Here is a 13,848-nt window from a genome sequence, read left to right on the forward strand (position 1 = left end):
TGCATTGTAGCGCGGTTGACATTCAAAGCTAGGCACCACACCCTAATAGTTTTTTTCTCTCTCCTCAATCATGTCACAATCAACTTTTACAAGTTGAACGTACACATGGCTTTTTTGTATAAAACATGCAGATTAGGTGCTCTTATTAACTATGTTAATATTTGCTTATCCTGCACACTGAAGTCAGCCTAAATATATGTTTTTGTTAAGATGCTCCAGGACAGAGCAGTGAGTGCATGAATGCTTTTTTTGGGGGGAGGGAGGGGGGTCTTATCTAGAATGAAATGTGGCAATACCCTTTGTATCTGGAGAATATATATCTAAGGAGAACCACACCAAATGTGATGAAGATTCTTCTGAAGCTGAGAAAAATAAGTTGGTGTGTGGGAAGAGTGACTTTCAGGAAATGGCAGTTAAAGACAAGTAGGCTATCTCTTCAGAGCAAGGGCTCTATACAATCCCGTATTGGCGGAGATTCAGCGTGATTGAATGTAAGGTAAATGTTCCCATGTTAGCAGTGCTTTCACGGTAAACGCTGCAGATGTCAGCTCAATAGGAAATTGCCTTTGCATAAAGCCCTAAATTACTGCATAAAAAAAGGTTGACGTTCTCAATTATGCGTGATTCAATGTAGTGAGATTTGCAATTATTTGCAAGTATTGTCCGTCAATTTAAGTGATTAAAAACACAAGTGTGACGGTAGTATGAAAACAAAAGAAAATATGCATTTATCAAGTTGACATATGTAAACTTTTGGAAAACACTAATATTAAATCGACAAATACCAAAAACGTAATGCAAAAATGTGTTAAAGCCAGGCACCACAGGCTGAAAAGGTAATTTCCAATTGAGCCGACCATATGTAGCGTTTACGGTGAATGCAGACTCTGCGAACACGGTAACATTGCCTTTAAATGTCAATCGCTATGGATTTAAACGAACCCCTTGACTGCGTGAGAAATAGGTTCACTGCAGGTTGTGTCGGATTCCTCATCAATTTGGACAGATTACAAACATATGAATCTAGATTCTAGAATACAAAGACACAATGCAATGAATCAGCTTGTTAAATGAAAAGTAAATTTTATTGTTCCTGAACGACAAAATAGACTTCTTTGGTTGTACAAATTCACTAGTTACAGTCTTGGATGAGCTCTAACTCTTGACCCCAGCACTTCTGCCCTTCTCCTCTGACCCATTTGGAAAAACAACAGCCCCAAGAGAATTCAAGAAGAGAGTAACCAAAAAAAGATCAAACAGTTCTGCCTTAAAAATGTAGTGAATCCCATTGTCTGGAAAGTTTTACCTACTAAGAAAATCAGCCAATTGCAAATGTTATCAACCTAACTGAATTTCAGTCAGGGAGAGCTACACAGAAAGCTATGATTAAAATGCACTTCTCCAACAATGCTGCAATCAGATAACATCCACTGACAGCAGCAGGTAAAGCAGAGGAAAGACAGATTGAGAATGATGGTCGAATGAGATTTCAAGAGGGATTAACAAAATGTTTTCTGCCTCTACAGGTTCTCACAGTAAAGCCAATATACATGCAGAGAGAGCGAGAGAAAGAGAGCAAGAGTGAGAGAGCGAGCAAGAGAGAGAGAGAGCTCCCCAGTCCAGACACTTGCTTGGTCGTGGCTTAGTAGACTGGCTCAGTTCCGACCGTTAAGTTTTGCTTTCCTTTTAGTATTTTGTACATTATTCACACAATGATAAAGGATTTTCAGTGGCGTCAGATTTAAATTAACCAAAGACAGATACAAAAATAAGCAAACACCTGCTACCTTCACCTGCCAAATCTGGAATACCATCCAGATATGAAAGATATGAGTGAGATTCACATTGACAAATTATGTTCCCAAAAAGGGCTGGGAAAGTACCGTATAATGTCAATGGAGATGAAGCTGAAACTGAGTTTATGTTCACAAATTGACAGCCATTTTGAATTAGGACTAGAGGCTCATCAGATTTCTGTCAATATATGCATGTCTGCTGGTCTCTCCAGTGTAGTTACATTCTCTAGAATGGGATTCTGACAAACTCTCATAAACCTGGTCTAGGACAGTTGGAGCTCCTTTACTCTGGTCCACTGATATCACAAACTGTACTGAGATCAGTTTCCCTACAAGAGTATGTGACAGCCTGTACATGTACCATGCTACATTAGGGACGTTTCATCAGTCAGAACCTGGTTTAGGCCGGTGCAGCAACAAAGTGAAAACAAATGTATTCATTGTCCCCCCCAAAAAAGCGAGTTGAGGATGAAAAAAAAAAAAGTGGAAAAAAGAATGGCGGTTGCCTCATAAGATTATTATGAATAATATGAATATGATATCATATGCTTTGATGTCATTAGGGATAAATAAAAAGCTATGCACCGCACCATTGTTTGGTTGTACAGGGATTAACAACAATGTATTACAGGGGAGGGTTTAGATTAGAGTAATAAAACACAAGCAAAATAAATTATTTAAAAAGATTAAAATGTTTTCTAAGCAGTGCGGCAGTGCAATCGAGATATGTACGTAGTGTTTAAAATGCATTGCACACGTGGCAGTGAAGGTAGCAGTATGTTCCCACCTCCTACAATATATACACTCCCCTTCCCTAAAGCCCGCTAAAAACCCTGACATTTCACAATCTATTCACTGAAAACCTCCAAAATAGCATCTGAAAAGTTAGTATTACAGGTACACATTTCATTTCCCCCCCCCCCCATTGCTCTTCCAGAACACATTTTTATTTTAAAACTGCAAAAAACCAGAGGCGCAAAAATAAAAACATAAGTCGCCTGTTAATATAATTCAGCTTCTAAAACGCAAACTGAAGAAAAATAACCCAAATAAAAAGGAAAACTGAAAAGTAATGCTAGCCTCACAGGCCCTCCTCCTCCCTGGTATCGGGAACGTTGGGCCTTGTGTTCATGCCAACTCATCCTCAGACTGTCAAGGCAAGACTGGCACGCAGGACATGACATGGTATGTGTGTTTGTTGATTATCAGCATCATAGTCTCTGCAGTGGTTACATGGGACGCATCTCCCAAACTTGTGTGTGTGTGTGTGTGTGTGTGTGTGTGTGTGTGTGTGTGTGTGTGTGTGTGTGTGTGTAGTGTATAGTGACCCAGCGCCACCTCTGTGTGTGTGTGTGTGTGTGTGTATCACACCCGAGTCTCCTGCGGTAGGTGTGTGTGAGGTGTTATGTGGGCACGGCGGTCTCCAGGCTGCGGCGGCCCTGCCTCAGCTTGCGCTTGTTTCTGTAGAGGGCCATCTCCTCCAGCGTTGAGGTGGCAGTGGGCACCTCAGCGGGCACTGGCGGGCACAGAGAAACCAATATCAACATAACACACGGGAGACTAAATCTAGGTTCACCTTTCAGTGAATCATACAGACAACAGTTTCCCCCAATGCCAGAGCTGTGGCCAGTAAGAGCAAGCTCTGCTTTGAGAGAGAGGAGAGGGAGAGAAAGCGTGGCTAGTCTGCCCAGCAACACCAGCGATACAGTTCCTAATAGGCAGGGGGCTGAGTGGGGGGAAAGGAGAGGCTTGGTCCTGAACAGACACAGTAACCTTATCCCAACAACACCAGCAGCTGCAAACCAAACAGTCCCATTTGGAAGTAGAAATAGCAAAAAAGTTGAATGAAGGAAAATGTATTAGAAATAATTGGACGCTCAATGTCTTGAAGGAGAAGTGTAGTATTTTACCAACTTAATGTTAGACGGTTCCTCACCCTGAAAGTAGCTAGCAGTGGCTAAAGTCTGCTTAAGTTTGTAGTAGGCTTTTTAAAGAATACGGAACCATGGATTAGTTTATCTTGGCCCATAGACTACTTTCAAGGTGAGGAACCATCTAAAATGAAGCTGCAAAATACTCAACTTCACCTTTAAGTCTTTGGTTTAGTAAATTTGAGTTCATGCAGGATCTGGATCAGCAGTACTGTGAGTTTAACACACCAAACAATATGTACAGTACTGAAGCATGTTTTGAAGGACCTAGCTACAGTAGCTGGTTGATACCTGAGGAATGGGTAAGCGGGAGAAGCCATCAAATGGTAAAGCAAACCCCCTCCCAACATTGGAAAACATCCCATGCCCTGATGCGGTTGTAGCCTCCACAACGACAGACACTATTACAAAGGCTACAGCAATATCAGGACAAAACCATTCCCTGCCACACACGAGCAAGAGAGCGAATGGTCCTACTACACGACACATTAACGCACAGCAGTCCACACAAACTCAGGCTAAAGTGCTCACACACACACACACACATACTGAAACACGCAGTGTGTGAATCCTACCAATAGGAGTTTCTTATCCCTGGAAGTCACCTGAATCAAAGGGATAAAAGTGATCAGGATAACATACTGTACATTATATGGGCTAGGGCTGCAAAATTCTGGTCATTTCCCCAGGAAATCTGGGAATCCTCCAACAGGATTTCTGGTAAACCTGGCCATTTAGGGAAAGTTAATGGAATTTTGCAGCTCTTGGGCTTAATCCTAATTAAAGTACCCTATTTACCAACAGAGATGCTGGACCTGACATGCTGTGGTTATCAAGAGGTTTTGTAGACCCTGACCAACTGACACTCACCGGGGTTACTGGAGCCGTCGTCAATGAACTGAAAGTCGTCGACCATGTCAGGGGACTGCAAGAGAAGGACACAGAGAGAGTGTGAGTGGATGAAGACCAGGGAATGTGGCCACCTTTTATCCCAGGAACACCTTCACCAAGTTGGGTTAGGGGACTGGCAGTGGGTGGGTCTTGACCCAGGCAGTCACTTTAGCAGCAAGGGGGGGGAGAAGGTAGGTAGGTTCCACCTGCCCACAGCCACCGCAGTCTGGTCAGGCTGATGTTAGGAATCAGGAAGTTAAAAAGGTACGGTTGTGTTAGTCCATCAGTTCAGGGGGTTGTTCCATCACCCAGGTACAGCACAGAGAGCAGCTGTTCACAGGCAAGGAACCATTACAAGACACTGAGCAGAACCACAGTCACCAATGCAGCAGAGAAAGTCACAGCCCAGCCCACTACACAGGTATCTGGACTAAGCACACACAGTAGCCCATCTTGGTGTGAATTCCACACTCCTACATGCGTCCCGAGTCTCAACACTTCAGCACTTCCACACTCCCTTATTTAATCTTTAATTCCATCATAGGGAATGTGAAGGTGCACTCTTTGGGACAAGGGTGGAGAATCAGAACGCAGCCATACAGGGTGCACACGTACACCGAGGTCAACACACATTGTTAAAGCCCACCAAATAGCAGCTCAGTAACCATATTCCAGAGAGGTTCTGCACATTCCAGTGTCCCCCTGAGTTAGTGGGCAGCATATCAGTATCAGTGCAGCCTATTGGCCTCTTTAGTTCTACTGGATTTCGGTCACGAGGCACATCAAGACTAGGAAAGCTAGCTTCAAGAACATCAAATGATTAAATGGTGGAACTATTTGAGTATATAGCCATGTTATTTTTACTAGTTATTCCTCGTGTCATTATTTCTATGTAATATTTTTTCTCTCCTCTCTGCATTGTTGGAAAAGGACCCGTAAGTAAGGATTTCACTGTTGTTTACCCGTCGGGTGACACATTTCATTTGGTTTTCATTAGTTAAGAACAGAATGTTAAATATAGAACGCTAAGGCCAAATTACAACGGGAGCAGCGGAGGAATATTTGGTGGCCTTTCAGTGTGGAAGACTGATTGATAAAACATTTAATCCACAGATACCATACAAAATAACATTCCAGAAGATGCCATAGCCCCCCCCCCCCCCCCAACTCAGGAAATAAAAGACTGATAGCAGTACAGACAACTACAAAATACTGGACCAGAACCCACCACAACAACTGAGAAACAAGTCTCCCTGGGCCCAATGGAACCCCCTGCTTCCCCTGTAGACTCTTCCCCATGCAGGCTGAGATCCAAGCTTAGGGAGACATTCTGTTTAGCCTAGGATGTTCCCATCGCCAATATGCTGGTTAGGTTAAGTGACAGACTGGAAAATTGTATGCACCAGGAGTCAAGAGCATGACAGAAGATCCCAAATGGAGGATGCTGTGTTGTTAGGTCTACCTGGTACTGGGAGACGTAAGTAGGAACCAGGACAGAGAGGGCTCAGCCTCAGCCATGGAGAGAGGGAGAGCGAGAGTGGCTGAGAAGGAGGGAGAGATGCAGTATCTGGGCAGTTTCTGATTGGTGGCTGTATAGTGGGGCTAAAATCACTGGTTGGTGAGTGTTGATGTTGCTGGGTGAAAGCTGGTTGGTTAGTTGGGTAAAGGGATTGGTTGGTGAGTGTTGGATGGTGAGTGGGAGAACAGGGATGAGGGAAAGCTTTAAGTGGAGGTGAGAGGTCATCCTGATAGGAAACCCAGGGCCTGATTTCATTACATGGTCAGTAGCTTACTGATGTATTAGTGTATTAGCATGATTTTTCCAAGATCTATTTATCAACTAAATCAGAGGTAACAACTAGCAAGCCACATGCCCCAAATGGAGCAGCAGAGCAGAAGGAAAAATCTAATCAGGTGGAGAGCCAAAATGGCGGCCGCTGTAGAAGCAGTGGCACCACCAGCCTTGTAAGGTCTGATTACTGGAGGACTAGAGGGGAGAAAAGGGGGACTGGGGCAGAGGCAGCAGGGAAAGCCAAGGGGAGGGCTGGGGCCTGGGAGCTCAGCATGCAGGCAATACCTGGATGTCGTATACGGGTTTGGAAGAAGGAATGGCAGCAAACTGTCGGTAGTCAAACTTCTTTTCCGACAGGGACTAGAAGGACAGCAGAAAGGAATGAGGAAGAGGTCAGGAAAGAGGGAGAGAGTGAAGGAGGGACAGGGATGGGTAAAAGGGAAGAGGGAAAGTGAAGAAGAGAGAGGAGGCAGCAGGAGGTGGATGGATGACTCATACTACAGTCCAGTGTGGCTTATGGAGGGAGAGGGATGTGATTGGCTGTGGTGATGATCCTGGCATTTGATTGGCTGTAGTGATGATTGTGTATAATGGTGGAGAAAAATGTCAATGCGCCTTAAAGCCCATTAACAATAACTTTTCTGTCTACAAATAAACACACTTTTGATGGTGGAACATCTCTCACCGGAACAGCTACTTAAAAGATAAGGAAGGCAAAAGTTAGACTGTTACATTGTTATTCTCAGTTAAAATGAGCTCTGGTTGTCCAAGCAACAAGACCCTAGATTGAAATAGGTCAGTAGAGACATCTCTACGAAAACAAAAAAGCAGGAGATAACTCGATCCTTACCAGTCTGCCTGGTGACGTCACTCCTCTGGGACTGAAATCTGTACAAGACAGAAAAACGAGGTGGGTTAGGACACTATTAGTCTGAATCCAGTCGATGATTGAGGCACGGTATTGAGTGAGCGAGTGTCCCAAACGGCACCCTATTCCCTATATAGCAAACCATAAGACTCTGGTCAAAAGTAGGGTGCCATTTGGGATACAGACATTGAGTGAGAGTGAATTCATGTAGGGGCTGAGCTGTGTGACAATACATGAGACAGCCACTGACGTACCTTCCAGAGGGGTGGGGGATGGCGTGGGGGCGGGCGAGGGTGACTCGGCCAGCTGGTCTAGTGTGCCACGCTTCTTTCCCTCCCGAGACTTAGCGATGACCATCTGAGCCTTCAGAGCATCCTGCTCCAGAGACTTCATCCTGTTGGAGAGAGAGAGGACCCCATCAGATAGAGAGATGGACAGGCGAGAGGGAGAGAAAGTGAGAGAATGAATGAGAAGAGGGGAGAGAGAGAGAAGTGAAAGAGAAAAGAGCGATAGAAGTAAGAGAGCCAGAAGTGAGGGAGAGCGAGAGGATACTAAGGCACGGTGCTCTAATGGAGTGGGGAGGACAATCAGACAACAGCAGCTGTTGGGTGCTCCTTGTCCTGGCCGGCTGTGGCTCACTCAACCCAGAAATGCTCGTTAATAAGATTACAGTATCAAGACTAGCATGACAGACAGCATCCAGGAGAAAGACTACCTAGACAGGCCCCCAGCTCACAGACTGCTGCAGCCACACTGTTAGTACGACAAAAGATGGATTAAAACCAAGAGACGAGCGAGGGAAAGAAAGAGAGAGAGATTGAGAACGTAGAACGTAAACAAAGTAAGAGACAAAGCTAGCGACTGAGCGAATGGACGCAGCCAGCCAGGACGTGCAGAAGCGGTGACGTCAAAAGCAGTCGGTGAAAAGCACAGTTAGACCCCTAAAACTCAACCCCCCCCCCCCCCCCCAAACCATGGCACCCCACAGCAGCACAACCCCCACATTGGTGTGTGGGCCTGGGCCAGTGGGTGAGGTGAGCAGACCTGAGCTGGGAGGCAGCGGAGGAAGCGGCAGCGTTTTGGGGCTGAGGGGGCGGCACGGTGCCCTGAGACGCCCTCACTCGCGACTGGTAGAGCCTCTTAGCCAGGTCCTGCTCATACTGCCTAACATCCTCCTCTAGGCCATAGGGCCTGCTCCCGCAACGAGGAGGAGGGGGGGACAGGGAGAGGGGGAGGAGGACAGGAATACACACAGAGGGACAGGCGGATAGGGGACACAGAGAGAGGAAAAAAAGCAGAGATGGGAGGTAAAACATTGAAACGAATAGGAGAGTGTGTGTCAGGGGAAAACCAATGAGACCAGTCTAGCAGAGACGAAAACAGTGAGGGGGAGGAAATCAGAAGTAGATAGAATCTCTGACAATTCCATGAGGAAAAAATGAGAAGAAACACATTTGACAAAAGCAAAGACAGTAGAAACACAGAAAAAGAGCTTGGGAAGGAAAATAGGAATATTGGCCCCTGATGTTTTCTACTTGGCTCAGTACTTATGTCCTTTTTTGTTCACACATATTCAAAATGTCCTTTTGTGAGTGTGTGTGACGTGTGTGATTGTGTAAGCGTGTGTGTGTACCTTGCTGCCCTCCACATGGCTCTCTTCTCGGCCTCCAGAGCCCGTTTCTCGGCGGGGGACAGGTCCTTGTCTCCGGCCGGGGCCAGCTCTGGACTCTGCATCCTCAGCCGCTCCTGTTGCCTCCGCTCTGCCTTGGCCGTCCGGATGGGAGCCCCCGACTCTCCAGGGTACACTGGGATCAGACTGGAGGAGAGGGAGGAAAACACAATGTCAAAACACACTGCTCACACACACACACACACTTCAGGAGACTCGGTAGAGTCACACAAGTTCAGGAGACGCGTCCCACTGCAGAGACTATGATGCTGATAATCAACACAGGCACGGATATGGCTTAAAATCCAGGAAGTGTTAGGTTGTCCTTACCCAGTCATGGAGTTGGGCCGCTGCTGATCTAACCTGAAGCTCTCCTCTAAGGAATTCCTCTGGGAGTCTCCTTTACCATCCACTGACGAGGGCCTATTGGCACAACCATAAATAAGGGAAGATTAATACGCTGAATTTAAAATAAAAAAACTCCACATATCTTCCATTACTCCAAACAAACATCTGATAATTATAATGAGCAATCAATTCATCTTAATTTAAAGTTAATTTCCTAACAAGAGAATAGGCTTTACCCTGAGCTGCCACAGTAGCTAGGGGGCGTGGCACTGTAGCTGGGGGGCGTGTTATAGTGCCTGGGGGGCGTGGCCACAGGCTCCACCTTGTACTCCACCCCGTCCAGCAACACCTTGCCCGTGGCCTTCAACACTCCCATCTGCTTCACCAGGTCGTCCTCCTCCTCATCATCGTCATCCATCAGGTACTCCCGCGCCCGCTGCTCGAATCTCCTCTCTGGTTTGGTGGTGGTGCAGAATGAGTTCCATTAGGATGAGATTCATTAAAACCTCAGTGTTTCCCCAACACCAGTCTTCCAGTACCCCCCAACAGGACACATTGTTTGTTGTAGCCCTGAACAAGCACACCTGATTCAACTTATCATCAATCCCTTGAGTTGAAACAAGTGGACTTATCAGGTGCAACATAAATGTTGTACTCAAGGACTGGTTTTGGGGAAACACTGGTCCATCTGACCAAAATTAGAGTACATTAGAGCAACTTTCCCCAAATTCCCAGGTTTTCCAAAAATCCCCCCAAAAATCATAAATTCCCGGAATCATGAAGGAATAAGCAACTAATTAAGTATCCTCCAAACAGGATTTCTGGAAACAATTATTATATATTTTTTTATTCTCAATATAACTAGGCAAGTCTATTAAGAACAAATTCTTATTTACAATGGCGGCTTAGGACAACTGCCTTGTTCAGGGGCAGAACGACAGATTTTTACCTTGTCAGCTCGGGGTTTCGATCTAGCAACCTTCCGGTTACTGGCCCAACGCTCTAACCACTAGGCTACCTGCCGCCCCTAGAAGTGGGTGAAGGGTATGATTTGGCTGGCTGACAAACCTTCCTCCTCCCTCATCTTCTTCAGGTCATCTGCTCCCACCAGGGACACGCGGCCTTTGGGCTTGCTGTCAGGCGTCTGCTGCTTCATGTCGATCTCAAAGTACTTCTGTCTGTCCCTGAAGGAGCGCTGCTCTGGGCTGTCTCTGCCCCCAGGAGATGGAGTCTATGGGGGAGGGGACCATCAGGATAGGAGGGTTAGGATGGAGGCAGAGCAACAGTCATCAACGTGACCCACACCGCCCTCTGGAATGGCCACGGTGACCAAAGAAGACATCATTCAGGGTTTGACGTGCAGAACGAAGTGCTAAACGTGAACACATGCAAGATCCCACAGAAATTATTTCCAAACATGCAGATTTGAGATAAACCAACATTTCACCATTTTGAACTGAGAATAATCCGTTTTGAAGATGAGGTTTTTACAGTATATTCAGCACAGCATTCACTGATTGTCAAGCAGTAGGTGGGAAAAAGATAAATTAGGCAGTTGAATCACAACCCAACACCACTAGCTACAATTCATTCTGAGAAGGATGATTGATTGACAGGATCCTACCTCTGACACTAAATGTAGCACCGGCGCCCCTTCTCTATGTAAGTAACAGTGATATAGACTCTGCCATCACCATCAAAGCGAAGGGGACCGCAGCCTGATCTGAGCCCGATTACGGGTACCCACGGCGGGGGGTGGGGGGGTACCTTTACAACCATGTCCATTGAGGCTCTGGAGAGGCGTGGCACTGCTGCCAGACTCATATAGTCCCGACGGTCAGAGGAGAGGGAGGGTCGGGGAGAGACGGGGGCTGCAAGACCTGCACCTAGTCCTCCGTCCCCCTCTACCTTATCCTCAAACACCTCGTTGTTCAGCTCAGGCTGAAAGAGCCACAGAAGTCGTCACGTGACCAGAGTGTCAGCCCAATGGGACATGACTAACCGCCAATGTCACTTTAATACAGGTTTTTATCTGCACTTCTTGGAACACATTCTGACCTGTGTTGCCATTTGAACTCATTCGACATCACACAGACAACACAAAAACACACTGATGGTCATTAACGCTGTACCTACAACATGTATTGTAATGTGGTACAAAGGCTCACCTCTGGAGAAGGAGAAGGCAGGTTGGAGTGGACGTTGTTCCTCTGGCCATACAGGTCCTGTTGGTGGACGCAGAAGAGAGTGTGTAAGAGGGAAGCAGCCATTGGAACGGCCCAGTCATCACACAGTGAAGAGGCACAAACGTATGGACACAAAGCAGGCAAGGTGATGAGGATGGTTGAGATGAGATTTAAAATGGATGGGACTTCTCAGCACAGGAGCCACAGGCGGCTGATGACGGAACGATTGTTTTCAGAGGGTGAATCGTGAACAGCAGCACCGGGACGACAGAGCTGCTGCTGTGTACAGTACAAAACTAATGACCACAAACGACTGCATTTCAACACAGTACGGACCACAGTTACAGGCCCAAACGAGGGGGGTGGGGGACCTGCTCTAGTCGGGGGGGGGGTGCACAACCAAACGGTGAAGACGACCACCACAGCATGCTTGTTGGGACCCAGGGGGTGCATGGGCGGGGCAACCTGCCTACCTGCAGCGGCGGCTCCAGCATGGCCAGCGAGTGAGGCACGGCGGCAAACGCCTTGTATGCCTGCTTGGGGTTCAGGGAGAACTCATCGATCGTGTCAGGGGAGGGGGCACGAAGCTGCAGCTGGGGGAGGGGGTCAGGAGGCAAGAGAGGGAGGTCCATGAAGTGGGAGGAGCCATAGGGAAGGAGGAGGAGACAGACCAAGACAAGGAGAGGGACTATGAGATAAAACAGCCAAGCTGAAGAAGAAAGTGGGAGAACAGGTAGGTGGGAGACAGACCATGACATGAGGGGGATGTTTCGAGAGACAGACAGTAGGGCTGGGCGGATGAGGATGTGCCTGCCTTGTTGAAGCTATGGCACTCAGGTAATGTGCACAACTCGGCTGCAATAATAACCTTATATACAGGAAACTGGGCGATGGTTGAGATTCAACCCATAGCTGACTTATAACTGAGGGCTGATGCCGTGGGGTTAGCCCAATCACCAGATGGAATGAAACAAACATTCCAGAACTCCCGTGTGTGCAATTGGTTGGCTCTGGCTACAGTCGCAGCGAGTTAGGCTGAGATTGCATGGCACACTTTCACAGAGCTCGTCTTCAACAACAGCGCTATTACTGTGAGTTTCTGTGTGCGAATGAATGCAGGGACAGGGACCCAGTTCAAACTCTTTGGTAAGTAGCTTCCGAAATGGTATGAAATCATGTTTTAGAACTGTTTGGCGATTAGCATTCGTGACACTGCTGTGAGTCAGTGAGGCACCGGTTTTTGAGACGGCAGAACAGGGGTGGGGGGGGCTCTCACCCTCACCCTACGTGGTGGTGAGGGGTCTTACAGAGGTCTGGGAGTTGATGGGGGAGGGGCCATGCTGGAAGGGGTTGGGACTGCTGTGCCCGTCTCTGCTGTGCCCGTCCGGAGTGCCTGGCGAGGTGCTTGGCCGCCCGCCACCACGGGAGAGTGGCTGGATGGAACCCGGCCTCGTCTGGAAGGGAAAACCACAACAAAGATGTTCACAACTTCAATATAGTCTCAACAGTGAGAAAGGTCTAGGAATGCATACTGTCAATGAAAGACAATGAGAGCACAGATCTTGCCCCCATACGTGCTAGATTGAAGGTCAATACCTCATAGGGACTCAATGGCGAGTTATTCTTGGCAGGCAGTGCAGTGGGGGGGAAATGAATGCTTGCCTGAAAGAAAACACAGCAGAATGCATGGAGCTGACACGATGGCTTACATGACAAGTCACACACCCCGATGTTAGCATTTCAACATAGGGTGAAGTTGCCCCTAGATGCTGATCGTGGGTCAGTTTGGCATTTTCTCCAATAATGATTCAGGTTAGGATTGGGGAAGGGGAAGCTGATCCTAGATCTTTACTTAGAGGATATTTCACCCCGGCGCTTTCAAGATGCAGGCATGGTCTGTACAGGCGAAAAACACGGTTCTCACACAAACATACACGCAGAATGGAAACGCTTTCGCCACTACTACCCTGACGATGGAAAATTAACGCTAGCTCTGAATTCTGGAACACATCTGTTCTGAAACTGAATAACCTGCAGTAGCTCAGAACACATTCCAATACTTGGTAAACATATTTCAACATCGTTTTCACTGCAAAGCTCAGGGTTCCTTACAAATTCCAGCCAAGCTAGAACTAAAAAAGGCACAGGTTTCGGGTAGGGTCCTTAACAGAGAGAGAATCTGTCTCCAAAAACGGAGTGCGCATCCCAAACTGCACCCTATTCCCTATGGGCCCTGGTAAAAAGCAGTGCACTATAAAAAGGCAATAGGGCACCATTTGGGGTTTCAACCAGTCAAATACTGCATGAAGCAGAGAAAGCATCAGTAATAAGTGGCTATGGCAAGCTCAGCAGTCACACTTCTAGTTT

At 47.0% G+C, this 13,848-nt stretch overlaps 1 protein-coding gene across 15 annotated transcripts in view; it reads right to left on the bottom strand.

The window, feature by feature from the left end:
- Positions 1-1,058: 1,058 nt before the first annotated feature.
- Positions 1,059-13,848, bottom strand: part of LOC129859353 (protein scribble homolog) — a 107,200-nt gene continuing 94,410 nt past the window's right edge. For 4 of the 15 annotated variants that reach the window (XM_055929017.1, XM_055929016.1, XM_055929013.1 and 1 more), the window contains 15 exons: positions 13,078-13,143; positions 12,789-12,935; positions 11,955-12,074; positions 11,464-11,520; positions 11,063-11,236; positions 10,364-10,526; positions 9,532-9,748; positions 9,278-9,370; positions 8,912-9,094; positions 8,323-8,469; positions 7,533-7,672; positions 7,261-7,298; positions 6,696-6,770; positions 4,598-4,652; positions 1,059-3,312 (listed from right to left, as the gene is read on the bottom strand). In XM_055929017.1, the coding sequence (XP_055784992.1) occupies positions 3,200-3,312; positions 4,598-4,652; positions 6,696-6,770; positions 7,261-7,298; positions 7,533-7,672; positions 8,323-8,469; positions 8,912-9,094; positions 9,278-9,370; positions 9,532-9,748; positions 10,364-10,526; positions 11,063-11,236; positions 11,464-11,520; positions 11,955-12,074; positions 12,789-12,935; positions 13,078-13,143 (1,788 nt within the window). In that variant the 3' untranslated portion in view covers positions 1,059-3,199. Of the gene's footprint in view, positions 4,653-6,695; positions 6,771-7,260; positions 7,299-7,532; positions 7,673-8,322; positions 8,470-8,911; positions 9,095-9,277; positions 9,371-9,531; positions 9,749-10,363; positions 10,527-11,062; positions 11,237-11,463; positions 11,521-11,954; positions 12,075-12,788; positions 12,936-13,077; positions 13,144-13,848 lie in introns of all 15 variants that reach the window. The other 11 variants (XM_055929020.1, XM_055929019.1, XR_008760152.1 and 8 more) reach the window with 11 other exon arrangements.

The sequence above is a fragment of the Salvelinus fontinalis genome, chromosome 7 (assembly GCF_029448725.1).
Source record: "Salvelinus fontinalis isolate EN_2023a chromosome 7, ASM2944872v1, whole genome shotgun sequence".
In the NCBI taxonomy this organism is placed as follows: Eukaryota; Metazoa; Chordata; class Actinopteri; order Salmoniformes; family Salmonidae; genus Salvelinus; species Salvelinus fontinalis.